Consider the following 15,948-nt stretch of genomic DNA (forward strand, 5'->3'; position numbering starts at 1 on the left):
TGTAAGCTCATAGGACATTTATGACACTTTGTTGCCTCTTTTTAGTGGTGGAAGTTTGAATGTAAATTTCAATGAGGCAAATGTACAGCCTATGGGGGTTTCTGAAAATGTTATAAACCAGCCTATTACTGATGCAAATGTACATGATGTACTTGATGAGGAAAGGGCTGAAAATGAGCAGGCTAGAGATATGCCAAAATGCCTGGTGCATACTTTGCGTGATAGTAAATTGGATGCACCTTTGTCTAGTCGTGCTCGTTCAGGCTCTCGCCATGCATCTTATGCATCAGATTGTTATGCTTTGGCTGTGTCTAGCTTACAAGATGTTGAGGAACCTTTATCTTTTGATGAAGCACAAAATTCAAAAAATTGGATGGCTGCCATGCAATCAAACTATGATGCACTCATAGAAAATGACACATGGACTTTATGTGGTTTGCCTCCTAGCAAAAAGGTCATTGGTATGAAGTGGGTTTACAAGTTGAAACGCAAGCCGGATGGTGAGATCGATCGCCATAAGGCTCAACTTGTTGCAAAGGTTATGCACAGCAAAAAGGCATAGACTATGAAGAAAATTTTTCTCCCACTTGTCGTATGACTACTGTTCGTTTTCTATGTGCATTAGCAGCTCATTTTGGTTGGGATGTATATCAATCAGACATTGTTACTACTTTCTTGAATGGTGACATATTTGAGGAAGTTTATGTAACGTAGCCTCGCGGTTTTGTCAAGAAAGGACAAGAGGACAAAGTGTGCAGATGTAAGAAGGCTTTGTATGGGTTGAAGCAATCTCCTCGTGCTTGGTATGAGAAAGCTGACACTCATTTGGTCAAATGAGGATTTCGTAACAGTCCAATAGAAAGCACATTGTATGTCAAGCGTGAGGGCGATGTACTTCTCATTGTTGTTCTTTATGTGGACAATTTGCTGATCACTGGTCCCAATGAGGCACATATTGCTGAATTTAAGGCTGATTTGAATGCTACTTTCAAGATGAAAGATTTGGGGCTGTTGCATCATTATTTGGGCATACAGTTTAAGCAATGTGATGGTGGTATTGCCTTTGTCAAAAAAGTTACATAGAGAGATTTTTATGTAAGTTTGGACTTGAGGATTGCAAACCTATTGCCACTCCAATGGAAACAGGTTTGAAGTTGAGTCTACATGATGGTGGTTTTCCTTCTGATGTCACTCTTTACCAAACTGCTATTGCCTACCTCATTTATGTATGCAACACGAGGCCATATATTCAGTTTGCAGTCTCACAGGTCATCAGATTTATGCATAGCCCAGGGTCTAAGCATTGGCAGGCTGTCAAGAGGATTTTCTGCTACCTTAGTGGCACTTTACATCTTGGCTTGTTTTATCCCAAGGGGGGATCATTGCCGCCAGACTTACATGCTTTTTTGAACTCAGATTGGACCGGTTGTTTTCACAAGCGAGTGTCCACAAGTGGTTTTTGTTTAATGCTTGGTAGTTCATGTATATCATGGTTGAGCAAGAAGCAACCTAATGTGGACACTTCGAGTTGTGAGGCTGAATACACGGCATTCTTCATAGCTATGGTTGAGTGTGTATGGCTCAGATGCCTTATGGATGATTTGGTTGTTGGACAGGACACTGGCAACACTATCTACATTGACAGTCAGAGCGCATTGGCAGTTGCAAGGAACCCAGTTTTTCATGCTCGCACAAAGCACATTGAGGTGCATTACCACTATGTTAGGGAGAGGCTCTCAACAGGAGAGATCAGCTTGGTTTATGTGCCAACACAGGACAACCTTGCAGATCTTTTCACAAAGGCATTGTCTTGTGAGAAGTTTGAAGCTTTCAGACCCGATTGCCAAGGCTACTGTCATTTCAGCTTTGGGCTACTCCCCTTTGTGGATTGATCATGTCCTCAGGGCATGGCACTTCCCTTTACTCATGTGCCAGCTCTCGTTCACCGCATCACTCCAAGGGGGATTTGTTACCATATACATGTGGTAGTGATGTGTGTGAACACATTAGGACCACCGAGGAATTTTTTCCCTCTTTAGGAGGTTTTTTCCCCCGTGCATTGTATATATGCCCATTCATTCTAGGGCTATCTATCTCTCCATTGGACACTAAGTAACACTCTCAATTGTGTGCTTTGAGCTTCCTTCATCTTCTCCAAGCTGTGTGCGTTTCTCTGCAACCCTAATTCCAACACTCATCACCATCGGATTGCACCTCGACCTCAAACATGCCACCTCATCAAGGGGTCTTTCCCACTAGCAATGTCACTAGTGGGTTGGCCGTAAATAGAAAAGGGCAGTTACCCATGCAAAGCAAAAGACTCCCAAGGTCAGCTCTTATAAATATAATAAGGAGGCCTCATATTTCTTCTCTCTCCACAGGCCATGAGCCTTGAGAAGTCACGAGCCAAGCTTCCATAGCCACTCTAATCAACCCTCCTAAGCCCACTCTAATCCAAACCCTCTTAAGCCCACTCTAATCCGAACCTTGCTAAGCAAACTTTAATCCGAGCCTCCATAGTCGACAAGCCTCCTTCACCCACTCTAATCCAAGACATCATAGCCCACTCTAATCCAAACTTCCATAGACGACTAATTGCAAGCTCTCTTTGGAGTCCATGACCTTGAGAACTTGCGAGCCAAGCTTCCGTAGCCACTCTAATCAACCCTCCTAAGCCCAGTCTAATCCAAACCCTCTTAAGGCCACTTTAATCCAAACCCTCCTAAGAGAAATTTAATCCAAGCCTCCATAGTCGGAAAGCCTCTTTCACGCACTCTAATCTAGGACTCCATAGCCCACTCTAATCCAATCTTCCATAGCCGACTTGAATTGCAAGCTCTCTCGGAGGAGAAAATCCGTCAAGCTCTCTCCCAAAAGCTAGAAATCTATTAAGTCTATATTGTTAGGCCCAATATTATTAGTTTGATTGAAATGAAGCCATAACCCAACCGATAATCTCTTCCATAAGCCATAATTAATCATTTTCCTGGGATCTCTCTCTCTCTCTCTCTCTCTCTCTCTCTCTCTCTCTCTCTCTCTCTCTCCCCCCCCCCCCCCCCCCCCTTGAAGCAACAGAGGAAGAAAGAAGCAGAGGAACATTATCAAGGCAAGCTTGGTAGGCCAATTAAGGCAGGTTAAACCAATGTAAGGAGCTTAAACTCCTCAATTAACATTTAATTTAAGCAACGATACTGTTAATTATCCGCTTTGGGTAATCAAGATTCGGAATCTTGTTCATGCTGTCAGTTTTAAACTTTGTCTACATAAATTGTGTCTATTGCAACTCTCTTTCTCACACCTCTCACAGCCAAAGGCCCCACGCCTTCCTGACTCACCTTTCGAACACAATTCCCCTAAGAGCGTAGTGGAGTCTTCCTCATGTTCCTTAACTTTCAGAATTTGTAAGGACACCAAATTTGGAGGGAATGTCCTCTCAAAGATGGATACTAAGTTTAAATTGTTTTTATTTTGGGCCCAAACCTCGTAGACATACTTTCACTTTATCATCATCATCGACTATAACACCAATTGATGCAAGTGAATAACATATGTTCTTCATCTATCAATGAATAGTCATTGATAGACAATTTTTTCTTCAACAATGTATCCAACTGAGTTTTCAACTATAGCTTCCTTTATTAGGGAATTTTTGGACTCTCAAATGGGCCCTATAAGGACTTTGACTTTCTCCCTCTTGTCCAAAACGGGCGCATGGTAAAATTTTTACAAATGAAATCAAAACTTGATGGACCTTTTGGATTAGAATGTACTCATCTAGATCTTTTAATTGATATATAGCATGCCATCAGATTTCTTATATGGTAGAAGATTCCATTTTTTGATGTGACAACTTTATCTTATAAATAGAATCTCTCCCACATTTCAACTTTAGTAGGGAGGCCATAACTTCTACAAATCAACTCCAATTTTGCCGGAGTTTGGGGATTTAGAACCTATTTTCTAAGATTTTTCCAATGATATGTTGGTTGATAGGGTTTTACAAAGCGTTTATGTACTTCATCGGGTTGCCCACTTTGGACAAGAGAGGCAAAGTCAAACCTCCTTATAGGGCCCTTTGAGAGTTCAAATTTTCCCTAATGGTTTTTGTGTTTGTCACATCCAACAACAATAAGATGTCCCAAGCCTATGGACAATAAAAAGTTTCTATGGAAAAATAACACAAAGTCCTCCAAGCCATGGCAATGGGCCTGTTGGGAGTCAGTCGCTCGGCCAGTGAATCAAGGAGGCCTTGGAATTCTCAACCCTGTGGCCCATGGAGAAGCTTGCTGTGCCAAATTTGTAGTCTCCTTGGCTAAACAAGACCAGGCTTGGGCTATCATGATCAGAGATATGCTAGAAGCAGCTAAACTTGGTTTGAAAGGAGGAAAGTGGAGAGTGGTAGAGTTTCATGACAAACTTTTAGCCTCGACGTGGGCTACACTAAGTCTGGGGGGCGGCTCAGGGGAATTGGTAAGGAAATGTAACAGAGCAGCGGGAGTCCTAAAGTGGGGGGAAGAAACCAGAAACTTCAAGAACCCCATTCTACATTGGTCCCCCTGGCTTTCCAAAGTTGTAGATCGGCCGCAAAATCCCTATTGGATAGAAGCAGCCAAGAAACTACATAATAAGGGTCTGAACTGACTGGGGCACTTTTGGGATAGTAACAACAAGAGCTGGAAAACCACTGAACTTATGGTAACCCAATTCCAACTTAATAGCTTGGAGGTTTTGCTAGTCAACAAAGTGATGAAAGAGCTTGACAGTGCAGTGATGCCAATCTGTGACTCGGAGTTTGACTGGAATGCCTGGAAATGGCCCGGAAGCAGCCTCTTATGGAAACCCTATTCTAAAGGCATTTACCATAGAATGATGCTAAAGAAGAATTGGTCTAGCCCCCTTAACAAGATATGGAAAAAGCAATGGTCGGAGGAAAGGTGGGAGCAAGTAATGGAGAACATCTGGGCGCCAAAGGTTCCGTATCACATGAAGATATTTCTATGGAAAGTAATTAGGGGTGCTCTTCGGACGGGGGTGAAGATTTAGGAGAGAGGGATAGGGACTGATCGATGCCTGGGGTGCAGGATGGCTACTGAGGATCTGACCCACCTTTTTATGGAATGTCCAGCTATCAGTGGCCTTACAGGAAAAATTTGCAAGTGGGTCCAAAGAACATGGAAAATTGGTATGTTCAAGAATGATTTACTCCTTGGAGGTAAGAACTTGGGTAGCCCTGCCATCCTCATTTGCACTCAAATTATCAGGTTTTGCTTTTTACATACTGTATGGCAAACAAGGAACCGTCGTGTGTTCGAAGGAGTTCCTGAGGTGGCAAGCTTCGCAAAATCATACAAGAAAGCAGAGTGCTAATATGGACGCTTGGATGCAAGCAAAACTCGGATGATTGGTCTAGGGTTACTTGTGCCTTGTTGTCAGCGGAATGCTTAGGTAAGGGGAAAATCATGACACAAGAAGATTAGTGAAGAACATGATAATGAACCTAGTGTATCAAGGGCATGGGGGCAGGTCGTTAGGGGTGGCTCCCCAGATAGCTGATGTAAGTTTGGTGTCTGGATGGTGTCATGGCTTGGCATGAGCATGGCAAGTTCTTGTAATTTTTTGAGATGATCAATATAATTCACTCACAATTGTGAGTTTTGCCAAAAAAAAAAAGATGTCCCAAGCCTCCTTACGGGTGTGAGCACCTTGTATGTGCCCAATCATAGTGCTCGCACACTCACAAAAAGCCAGTGCATGACCTTTCGAGCTCCCTAGTTTCAATCTTCAAAAATCTTTATTTACACATCACTTGCACCTTCCTCTTGTAATGCTGGTGTTGTCTCATGCTCTCCATCAATGTACTCCCAATAACCTTTACCCATAAGAAAATTGATCATTTGAAACTTCCAAGCATGAAAGTTATTCTTGTCCAACTTCTCATTGACAGTATGGTTAAGTCCTTCATTGTTGGACGACATGTTTTCAATCCTTCATCAAGTCTCTGAGCAGCCTACTAAAAATAGTCAATTACCACCTGTAACCAAAATCTGCGTACATAATCCTGTTTCACACTACCAAACATAAAGGGAAACTAGTACAATGGTCTAGTGTGAACCACTAGTGAGTGAGGTGAATGGATAAGTGTGCCATCACTGCAGTAGTAGACCAACTCGGTCTAGTACAACTGTAGTATCATTGACGAGGATATGCGTATCCACCGAGGCGTGCCAGCGATGATGAATGCCGGTGATAGTCATCTAGGAGTCCTACATGTTGAGCTTGACATCTCAACACTTTCAAGTGAAGTCTAATCGTTAAACTTAGAAAATGCATCTAACTCAAGCCAATCCTCTTCAAACATGGAAGCATGCTTAGATTACACGCCAAACAACAAATTATGTTACTTCTTTTGGATAAGAAGGTCTTGGATTTTTTTGCTACCATCAAACTTATGGATTTTGCAAAGTTCTTTTTCGCAGAAGTTTCCACTATCAAGCACGACACTATGGTGAACTCACAAGTAAATTTTGACGTAGTTTTGTTGGGCAATATGTCAACCAAAAGAATTGCTAAAGGGGACTCATAAAACAATATGGAGAGAAAAACTGGCTACAATTTAGCAGAGTTTATGCACTAAACAAAGAATATGGGAGGCAAAAGCTAGATATAAAGACACATAAGCCAAATAAACTATGGCAAAAGATATGACCAAAAGTTTGGCAGATTTCTGATAGTATTTTAACATAGATCTCAAATCACATCAACCATAAAACAATGTATTGACAGTCTTAAAAAAATGAGCACAAATTGAATCAACTTTCTCAAGATGAGCCCCTAGTCCCATCTATACATATCTTATGTGGCGAGGTTGTGACTAGTGACCTAATCCTCCTAACACTAGGTAATATGATCCCTCGTGCTTGGCTTCGAAAAATAGCACCATGACCCTCACAAAAGGTTATACAGACCCTCATCGTAAATTGGCAAATTTGGCACCACACATGTACTAGGCGGTGTCTCTTCATACATAAAACATGATTGATAGACCAAATCTAGCAATAATAGTAGATTTGCATGTAAACAAGCGCCAAATCAAGCAAGCAAGTCAAAACTCACAATCTTTCACCTCATCTAAAGTTGCCTCAAGTGTGCATGCAAGGCGTCAACAATCAAGAGATTAAAAAAAAAAACACTTCCATAAGTGTAGCCAAAGTTGCTCTCATTTGTCGGTAACATCATGTACAAATCAATGGCCTCAGACATGCATCCATGACCATAAACTAGCTCAAATTTCTACATAAATTGCATAACCATGTACATCCATGACAACCATTAAGTGACAGCTATCACCATAAACTTCCATGCATAATCAAGAGAGAAAAAGATTGTTCCGATGCTTATATACGACATCACAAAACTGTGAGCAATTGGCATAAGCAGGCCACACTTGTCATAAACATGACATAGATCGGCATCAATGACTATAAGTTGGAAATCTTGCATTCAAGACACTGATCTCGATGCATATAGCTCAAGCACTTTTATGTGCTTTCATGAGAGCATCGCTTATGGCATCAATATTGCTCAATGCATGACCATATGCAAAAAAACTACAAAATCTCACACGTTTTGTAAACTGAGAAAAATGTCATAAGAAGCTTTGTATCAGTAAGAAGCTAGCCACATATACACATCAATAGTAATGACATCCACATATGTCTTACATATCTAAGAGAAAAGTGATTCCAACGTCCTCTTATTGCATTCAATGAAAGCGAATATCGCCCCTCAATGCAATCTAAGAGATGTCAAATCACAACAAAGAAGCTCCCACGATGCCTTTTAGTGATGCCAACCTGCCAACATTGTGATAAGAAAGAATGGTTAGTTTATGGGTTAGTGGGTGATTGAACACAGCTGACCTTGCGTACTAGTTATGTAACCCCAACCCAACAAGCTTTTCTCTACTAGCTTCTTAAGAGTCTCCATCTTGTTAAGGGATATGTACTCTTGTTCAAGGTTAAAATGAAACAACCACAAATTAGTAAGCACATTCTTATACGAATGACAAGAATGTACATGATCGAGTGAGACTGAGTCAAAGAAATAATGTTCTTTGAAATCCATGAATAATTTAGGTTGTGCTCTTTTCTAACTGATTTGCCTTGACTTCAATTCAAAGCAACGGCCAACGAAGCACTAGTTGGGTCCAATAGGTCATATTTGACCTTCGAGGAGGATAATACAATCTATGGTATATCTCTGTAGCGTATGGAAAATAATGGAAGTTTAAGTAGTCAAAAGACTTCCCTTTCACCCAAATACACTTACACTCTTTGGTCTAGAGCGTTAGAACTAAATCAAACGCACCCCAAAATAGTGCAAGTTGCAACCACACCTTTAAAAGGCCACCTTTAAAAGGCCAGCCGCCAGCACATTTTTGTGAGAGAGGGACGCGTTTCTTACTCTATGAAAGACCGCCAAGTCGGTCAATGCTTATTATTCTTGGACGCCATGGCGCATCAAGTCACAAGTGTGAATGCGCTAGAGTTGAGTAGGTCTGCATTTGACCAATGAGGGAAGCTTGCGCATTTCAAAATATTCACGGATAGATCTTTTAATTTATCTGTTTGCGTGCAGAATCGCAATCCTCAGCACTACAGTGACTAGGGAGAGAGAAAGAGAGAGGGCGGGTGCGCTCTGTTTTGCTGACTGTGAGAGAGAGAGAGAGAGAGAGAGAGAGGGGGGGCGAGAGAGAGAAGAAGAAGAAGATTGTCTCAACGTCGTAGCAAAAAAGAGAGAGAGAGAGAGAGAGAGAGAGCTTCTGTAGAGTTCTAATAACTTCTGCGGCATTTGAGCGCCTGCGCCCTCAATTTGTGTTTTTGTATATGTGTGTGTGTGTGTGTGTGTGTGAGAGAGAGAGAGAGAGAGAGAGAGAGAGAGAGAGAGCGCAAGCAAACCCAAGTTCCCCATTTCCAATTGGTATTGCTCTGGACGGGTCTGGAATCCTTCCTTGGTACTTGCCCTAGCCCTGAAGCACGTCTCTCTCTTCACTCTTTTGCTGCGAGAAAACCTGCGTCGTCGCATATTCGTTTTCGGTGGCAGAAGAACATTTGTGTATGATCTCTGATTTGACAGTACTCTTCACCATCACAGCAGACATCGAAAATGGGTTCTTCTGCTTCAAAGGAGACCACCCGCAAGCGCACTGCAAGGGAAAGCTGGTATTCTCCCGTATCTCGCAGCACCTCTGCACCCATACATTATGTCACAGACGTCGAGGAGGATGACGATTCTTTGCTCTCAACCGCCTTCAGTTGCACAAGGTACAAAACTCCATGTTCGCATGATAGCAAGAGCTCTCTTGCGTCTTTGCTACAAGAAGAAACTCTTGCATCTGAGAGCACAGAAAAGCCTTCTCCCAAAGCCTATGTGTGCCATCCTAGTGCAAGAGACAACATTGAATATACATGTGAGCCGAGAAAACGGGCTGCCATCTCAAGAGCTCGTCCAAGGTACAAGACAACACTAATTCCTGTTACAGAGGATTCCGAGTGTGACAATGGCAGTGTGGACACAATCGACGTGCAAAAGCTCATGATGAAGAGGCTGGATGAAGACGATGAGGGCAGAGAGTCTTTGTCCATCAGGACACCAGCAAAACGTAGCGTGTTTGAGAAATCACAATCATTTAACAAGGTACATGAGCTCGATTCTTGCTTCACTGAGTTGAATTTGCCGGTTTGGCGAAGGGATTTTTCTGATCACGAGGCCCAGACAGGCGACCTTGAAATGTTAACTTCCAATGAAGGGAACAGCCTCTGTAGGACAGAAATGGAGAGTACTTCAACAAGCCCTGCCAAGAGTCCCTTAAGGAGTCCATCAAGGGCTCCATGGAAAACCCCAGAGCAGAGTCCTTTGAGGAATCCTTTGGGAAGTCCTCTGAAGAGTCCTTGGATGGGTTCAAATAGCCCTCTGTTTGATCCCTCGCTCTTGGCTAAGTTCGAGGAAGCTGCAGATGCTACTTTTCTACTTTCAGATGATTGCTTTAATCAGAGCACTAATGAAGGAAGCATGGCAACCTCTTCCTCATCTTTTTATAGTCACACATGGGGATTATCAGAGACAAGCTCAGGCGGGGAGAGCCCACAATCCACGCTTAAAGAGAGGTCGCCACTAAAACCTGGCAAGCTGCCTTCATGGAATAAGACTGTCAGTACATCATGTGAGCTTCACAACTTTGAGATTATATGCCCGCCTAAAGGTGAAGATAAGGTGGTGTTGTATTTTACCAGCTTGAGAGGGGTCAGAAAGACATACAAAGATTGCTGTGTTTTACGCAGCATTTTACAAGGGTTTGGTGTCCACGTGGACGAGAGGGATGTGTGGATGCATTCCCAGTTTAGAGAAGAGCTTACACAGCTCTTGGACAATATGCAGTTGCAGGTTCCAAGGTTGTTTATCAAGGGAAGGTACATAGGGGGGGTAGAAGAGGTATGCCAATTGCATGAAGATGGTTTACTGGCAGACTTGATTGTAGGCATGCCATATTTTGGCACGTTCCGTAAAGCATGTGAAGGTTGTGCGGATATGAGGTTTGTACCTTGCTTTACTTGCCATGGCAGCTGCAAGGTGGTTGATGATTTGGGCAGAGTCTTGAGATGTAATGAATGCAATGAGAATGGGCTTATGTTATGCCCTCTATGCAGTTAAAGGCAGTGCTTTGCATTAGCTTCCATTTGATGTCATCGGACAAGACTGTTGCGAGATGGAACCCTCGGAGGGATGAAGCTTTGCTGTATTGATGAGAAATAGCTTTATGATTCGAAAATGTGCAGGCATTTTTCAGCTCTGAATCTCCTTAAGGTGCAGCAATGCTTATTTGGAGCACTTGCAAGGGAATATGCTATGGTATGCCATTCAATTTAAGCATGCTTATGGTGTAAAAGTACATCTTGTTAGCCTCTGGTGCTACACAAGGGTCCATGGGGTGGTAGAAACGTGAGGGTGTGCAAAGGTGTGGAGAGGAGAAACAAAGAAGTGATTTTTCTGAGCCATGAGCTGAATCAATCTTAAAACCTCTATTGTTTCCAGTTCAACAATCTATAGAAGCAATTTACTGACATTTGTACTCATGTAGATGGTTCTTTCAATCACCATCTTTAATGCTCTTACTCTTAACGGTTAACGCTCTATACACCGGAACGACGTCACACTGATTTAAGGTATCACCATTGATATATTCTCAGTCTGGTTTGTATTCTGTTTCTCTGCAATTGTAGGTCCTAGCTGGTGTGGCCATAGCACCTATCTAACTTCCAAGTGAATGACTTCCTTGGAAGAACTTTAAGAAATATACGTTATTTACCGAAAGTAGCTGTGTCCATAGACACCAATGAGTCACCATTGCATGCTTTTACCCTTTTGTAGTGGAGCTAGTTTGTCCATTGTTGCTCTCTTTTTTTAATAAGTGGGATAAAGAGAGAGTTCTTGAAGTACATTTTATGTAATAGATATTTTGGGAATGGTTGAATGTCATTATCTTTGAATTATTGTATTATGGTGAGACGTTCATTCCATTTGCCTTGAAATCTAGATCACAAGCACACACTAATTAGGAGAGATGAATGGCCCTGTGCTTAAGTTCTTCTTGGAAGCAACATGCTCCTCCAACTTGTCTTCCGTGGAGGTTGCATGCTCTTCCTACTTCTCTACCTCCCCGTTTGCCATTTTATGTGGGGTACCTTTGTGCCATCTGTGTTGCCTAGCCTCTTCCTTTAGGCCCCCCCCCCCCCCCCCCCCCCCCCCCAAGTTGGCTTGATGTTCCTCTTGTCAGCTTGGTGTTCTCATTTGTAGTGGTTTCTATATACACTGACCATATATCTTATAATCTTGGCCCTAACCCACCAAGCATGATTGTTAGTGTAGCAATCCCTATTGATATTGCCAAGAATAGACAGTGTGTTAGCTTTCAACAACTATTTAAATTTGTGCATATATATTCAGCTAACAATTAAATTACCCTCGTCACAAATCTCTATCCACTAGAGAAAGACTCCATTTGCAATGGGACCTGACAAAGAGGTGGAAAATTAGGAGGCATCAGTGCAAACCATTACTTCACTTAAAACCTTGCAAAAATGTACCTTGAATTTTAGGAACTACATATCATCCATGAGCTTTGGAACGGGTGCACAATACTCTACCAAGTCTTGAGGCAATGCAATTTACAAATAAAGAGAGCATATCAAGCCAAGACTTATCAGAATGACAAAAATAAATGAAGTAGGAACATAGTAAACTTGCAGCCTAGCCCTTCGATGAGGTCCCTCAAGAGTGTAATATAAATCATGTCTTATCAGTGATGTCAATGGTAATGAGGCTCCAGTGCGAGCAGTAACAAAAGCAAAGGACTCCGTGAAAATTATATCAAATTTGGGTAGTTTGAAGAGTTTCAAAAACCTATTTTGAGAGTTTAATATCCACAAATTTGGTTTACGAGTTGAAAAAAACTTGGAATTTTTTGTTATATTAGTTTCATGTTTAACCTTATTCTTGCAAATGATTTCTCAGCTTAACTATGCCACCTTAAAAGTAATTTTAGTGAGGACTAGGTTGCTACATGAGTTGTTTTGTGAGCTAAAATTGAACTTTCATGATTTTTTTGGTAGCTTTAATGAAAGCTAGATGCATTTTTGTTTCTATAGGTGGATTCCATAACATCTATCTATTCTTCCTTGAGTTTTTTTTTCTAGGTAGGACAAGGGGCACTTGATACCCTTAACAATACAATAATGGAAAAGTTTTTCAATTCAACGAGTCATTTTGAGTTAGCGGGTATAGGCCCCTCAATATTGCTAATTTGAGAGGAAAAATATGTTAGCTTTGTAGCATATATGAATATCTAATCATACCTTCCAAATTTTCCTACATATGGATGATGTTCCAAGGGTTTGTAAAGGACATAATGTGGAACCTAGTTTTTGCATATTTACTATTTTTGTATTTCCTTATTATGCCAAATATTCTCATAGATGGGAGATTTTTCATGCTTTTTATAGGTTTGATAGCTACCTATATATACAAATGTCCATACTCCAAAGTGAATGAATAAAACTGGTAGTAATGAGCTTGGCATATACATGTTGATGATAGGTTAGCAAAATGAGAAAAACATGACTTTTGTGTACCTAATTCTTTGAAAGGGTGGTGGTAATGTGTGTGTTAGTCTCCACCCAACCGTGCTATCTTATAGCCTTCCCCTAGCGTACACACGGTTTCGGCCGTGCTGGTGGCCTTGCCCATAGGACCCATGTCGTTACATTACCCCCCCCCCCCCCTCCTTGGAGAATCGTTTTCGTCCTAAAAAACGAACGTAGGAAAACGTTTCTTAAGTGTGGAGACATTCTCCCATGTAGAACCTTCTTCAGGTCTATCTAGCCATTTTACCAACACCTGTCGTTTGAGATGATGTCTGGTGCGAAGCTCATGAGAATCCAAGATCTTTTTAGGTTCATGAGGAATGCTTGGCAGTGCCATAAGGTCAACCAACACACCTGTGGCAATGACATTATTATTCTGTCCTAGCTGTTTTCGTAAACGGCTAACATGAAAAAAATGATGAACTCGTGAGTGCTCTGGAAGAGCTAACTTATAGGCCACTTGACCTGTACGTTTGAGAATGGTAAACGGTCCACAATAGCGTGGTGAAAGTTTAGCAACTTTTCCCGTCTTCAGACTTTCTGAATGCTCCGGAACTTTGAGGAAAACCTTATCTCCTTCTTCGAAAGTAGCAAGACGTCGATGCTCATCTGCGTACTTCTTATATAGATCTTGAGCTTGCTTAACATTTTGTCGAGCAATTCGAAGCATGTCAAAATTGTATTGGAGAAATTCCTTCGCTTGTTGTATCTTCTCCTTAGCCAACCCCACTGTAACGGGTGATCTAGGTTGAAATCCATACAAAAGCATAAATGGACTAAACCTTGTAGTCACATGCTTTGAACTATTATAAGCAAATTCCAATATAGGTAAGTAGTGTTCCCAATTGGTTTGCTTCTTGCTAATGTACGCTCGTAGCATATCCTCTAGCACTTGATTAACTCTTTCTGTTTGACCATCCGTTTCTGGATTATCAGCCGTACTTAGATTAAGTTTAGTTTCCAACTTTTGGAACACAGCTCTCTAGAAGTGATTATCGAACTTTTGATCTCTGTCACTAATGATACTAGCTGGAAGACCGTAGAGTTTATATATATGCTCTACAAATAGCCATGCTAATTCGGGTGTCTTAACCGTAGTCTTAGTGGGAATGAATCGACCCATCTTTGTGAGACGGTCTACAATTACCCAAATGGCATCATGGCCATGATTTGTAGTAGGTAGTCCTACTACAAAATCCGTAGAGATACTCTCCCACTTACCTTGTAGAATCTCTAAAGGATGTAAAAGGCCACCTACCTTGAGGCGCTCTGCCTTATTAACTTGGCACTGTTGGCAGTTTAGTACGTACTCTTGAACATCATGATGTAAGCCCGGCTAATAAAATTGCCGTCGAACTAAGGCATACGTCTTACGGATACCTAGATGACCAGCACTTGGACTATCGTGACACTCAAATAAGATTTGGCGCTTAGTGTCTGAGTCCTTTGGCACACATACTCTACCTTTGTGGAGTAAGTAGCCATCATCAACAGAAAAATTCTTCCATCGCTTAAGCTCTTCCTGAGTAGAGGTGGAGCTCTATGTGTTGGAGTTTCTATCTGTGCATGCAGAGACATGCTGATCTGGCTGTTCAGAGACATGTGAGTGTGAGGGATCCCTTTTTAAAATTGCACTCCACACTTTACCAGACGATTGATCTTGTGCACACTTGCCACGTAATGACTCCAAAGATCCACTCTTTAGTTCCATGAAAGCAAGTGAATTAATCTGAGGCATCCGACTTAGTGCATCCGCTACTACATTATATCGCCCCTTGCGATATCGTAGTTTACAATCATAATCTTAAAAGATTTCTGCCCATTTAAATTTACAGCCCTTCAAGTTTGTTTGAGTAGTAAACCATTTGATACTCTCATGGTCAAAAACTACTTCAAACTCGGCACCATGTAAATAGTGTTGCCACTTTCGTAAAGCGTGAATTATGGCATAGAGCTCTCTCTCATAGGCATAATAATTTTGTTGAGCTCTATCTAACTTTTTACTTTCAAAGGCTATAGGTCTTCCCTCCTGGAGAAGTACCGCACCAATTGATTTATCACTAGCATCAGTCTCTACCACAAATAGCTTAAGTAGGTCAATGATTGCTAGGATGGGAGCAGTGGCTATAGCTACCTTGAGATGTTCGAAACTACGTTTTTGGGCTTCTTCCCAAGAAAAGGTCTTACCTTTTGCTTTAAGTTGATCCATCATAGGAACAATGATTTTGGCATAGTCACGGATATACTGTCGATAAAATCCAGCTATGCCTAAAAATATTTGAAGCTCCTCAACCGTGGTGGGATGTGGCCATCGAAGAATGGCAGTGACCTTGTCAGTGTCCATCTTGATGCCAGAATAAGAGATCACATGATCGAGGTAATGTATCTCTATTTTAAAGAAATCGCACTTGCTTTGCTTAGCATACAACGCGTGAGCTCGTAGCTGTTCAAACACTAATCATAAGTGTTCATCTTCAGTCTTACTGTAAATGAGAATGCCATCAAGGAAAACCACAATAAAATTTTCCAAGATAGGGACGTAAGACACTATCCATGAGTGTCATAAATGTAGCTGGAGCATTGGTTAGACCAAAAGGCATAACCAAAAATTCAAAATGCTCGAACCGTGTTCTAAAGGCAGTTCTGGAGATATCTTGCAGTAGGATACGTACCTGGTGGTATCCTGAACGAAGATCTTTCTTTGTATAGTATCTTGCCCCGTGGAGTTGATCAAACAACTCATCTAATC

General features: G+C 41.6%; 1 protein-coding gene across 1 annotated transcript; it reads left to right on the plus strand.

The window, feature by feature from the left end:
• The first annotated feature begins 8,588 nt into the window (after window positions 1–8,588).
• On the plus strand, window positions 8,589–11,554 carry LOC147431410 (uncharacterized). Its single transcript, XM_086494025.1, has one exon. The coding sequence runs from the start codon at window positions 9,166–9,168 to the stop codon at window positions 10,708–10,710; it is 1,545 nt and encodes a 514-aa protein (XP_086350151.1). The 5' UTR covers window positions 8,589–9,165; the 3' UTR covers window positions 10,711–11,554.
• Window positions 11,555–15,948: the final 4,394 nt, after the last annotated feature.

The sequence above is a fragment of the Adiantum capillus-veneris genome, chromosome 21, assembly GCF_014529385.1.
Source record: "Adiantum capillus-veneris isolate H3 chromosome 21, ASM1452938v2, whole genome shotgun sequence".
Classification (NCBI taxonomy): Eukaryota; Viridiplantae; Streptophyta; class Polypodiopsida; order Polypodiales; family Pteridaceae; genus Adiantum; species Adiantum capillus-veneris.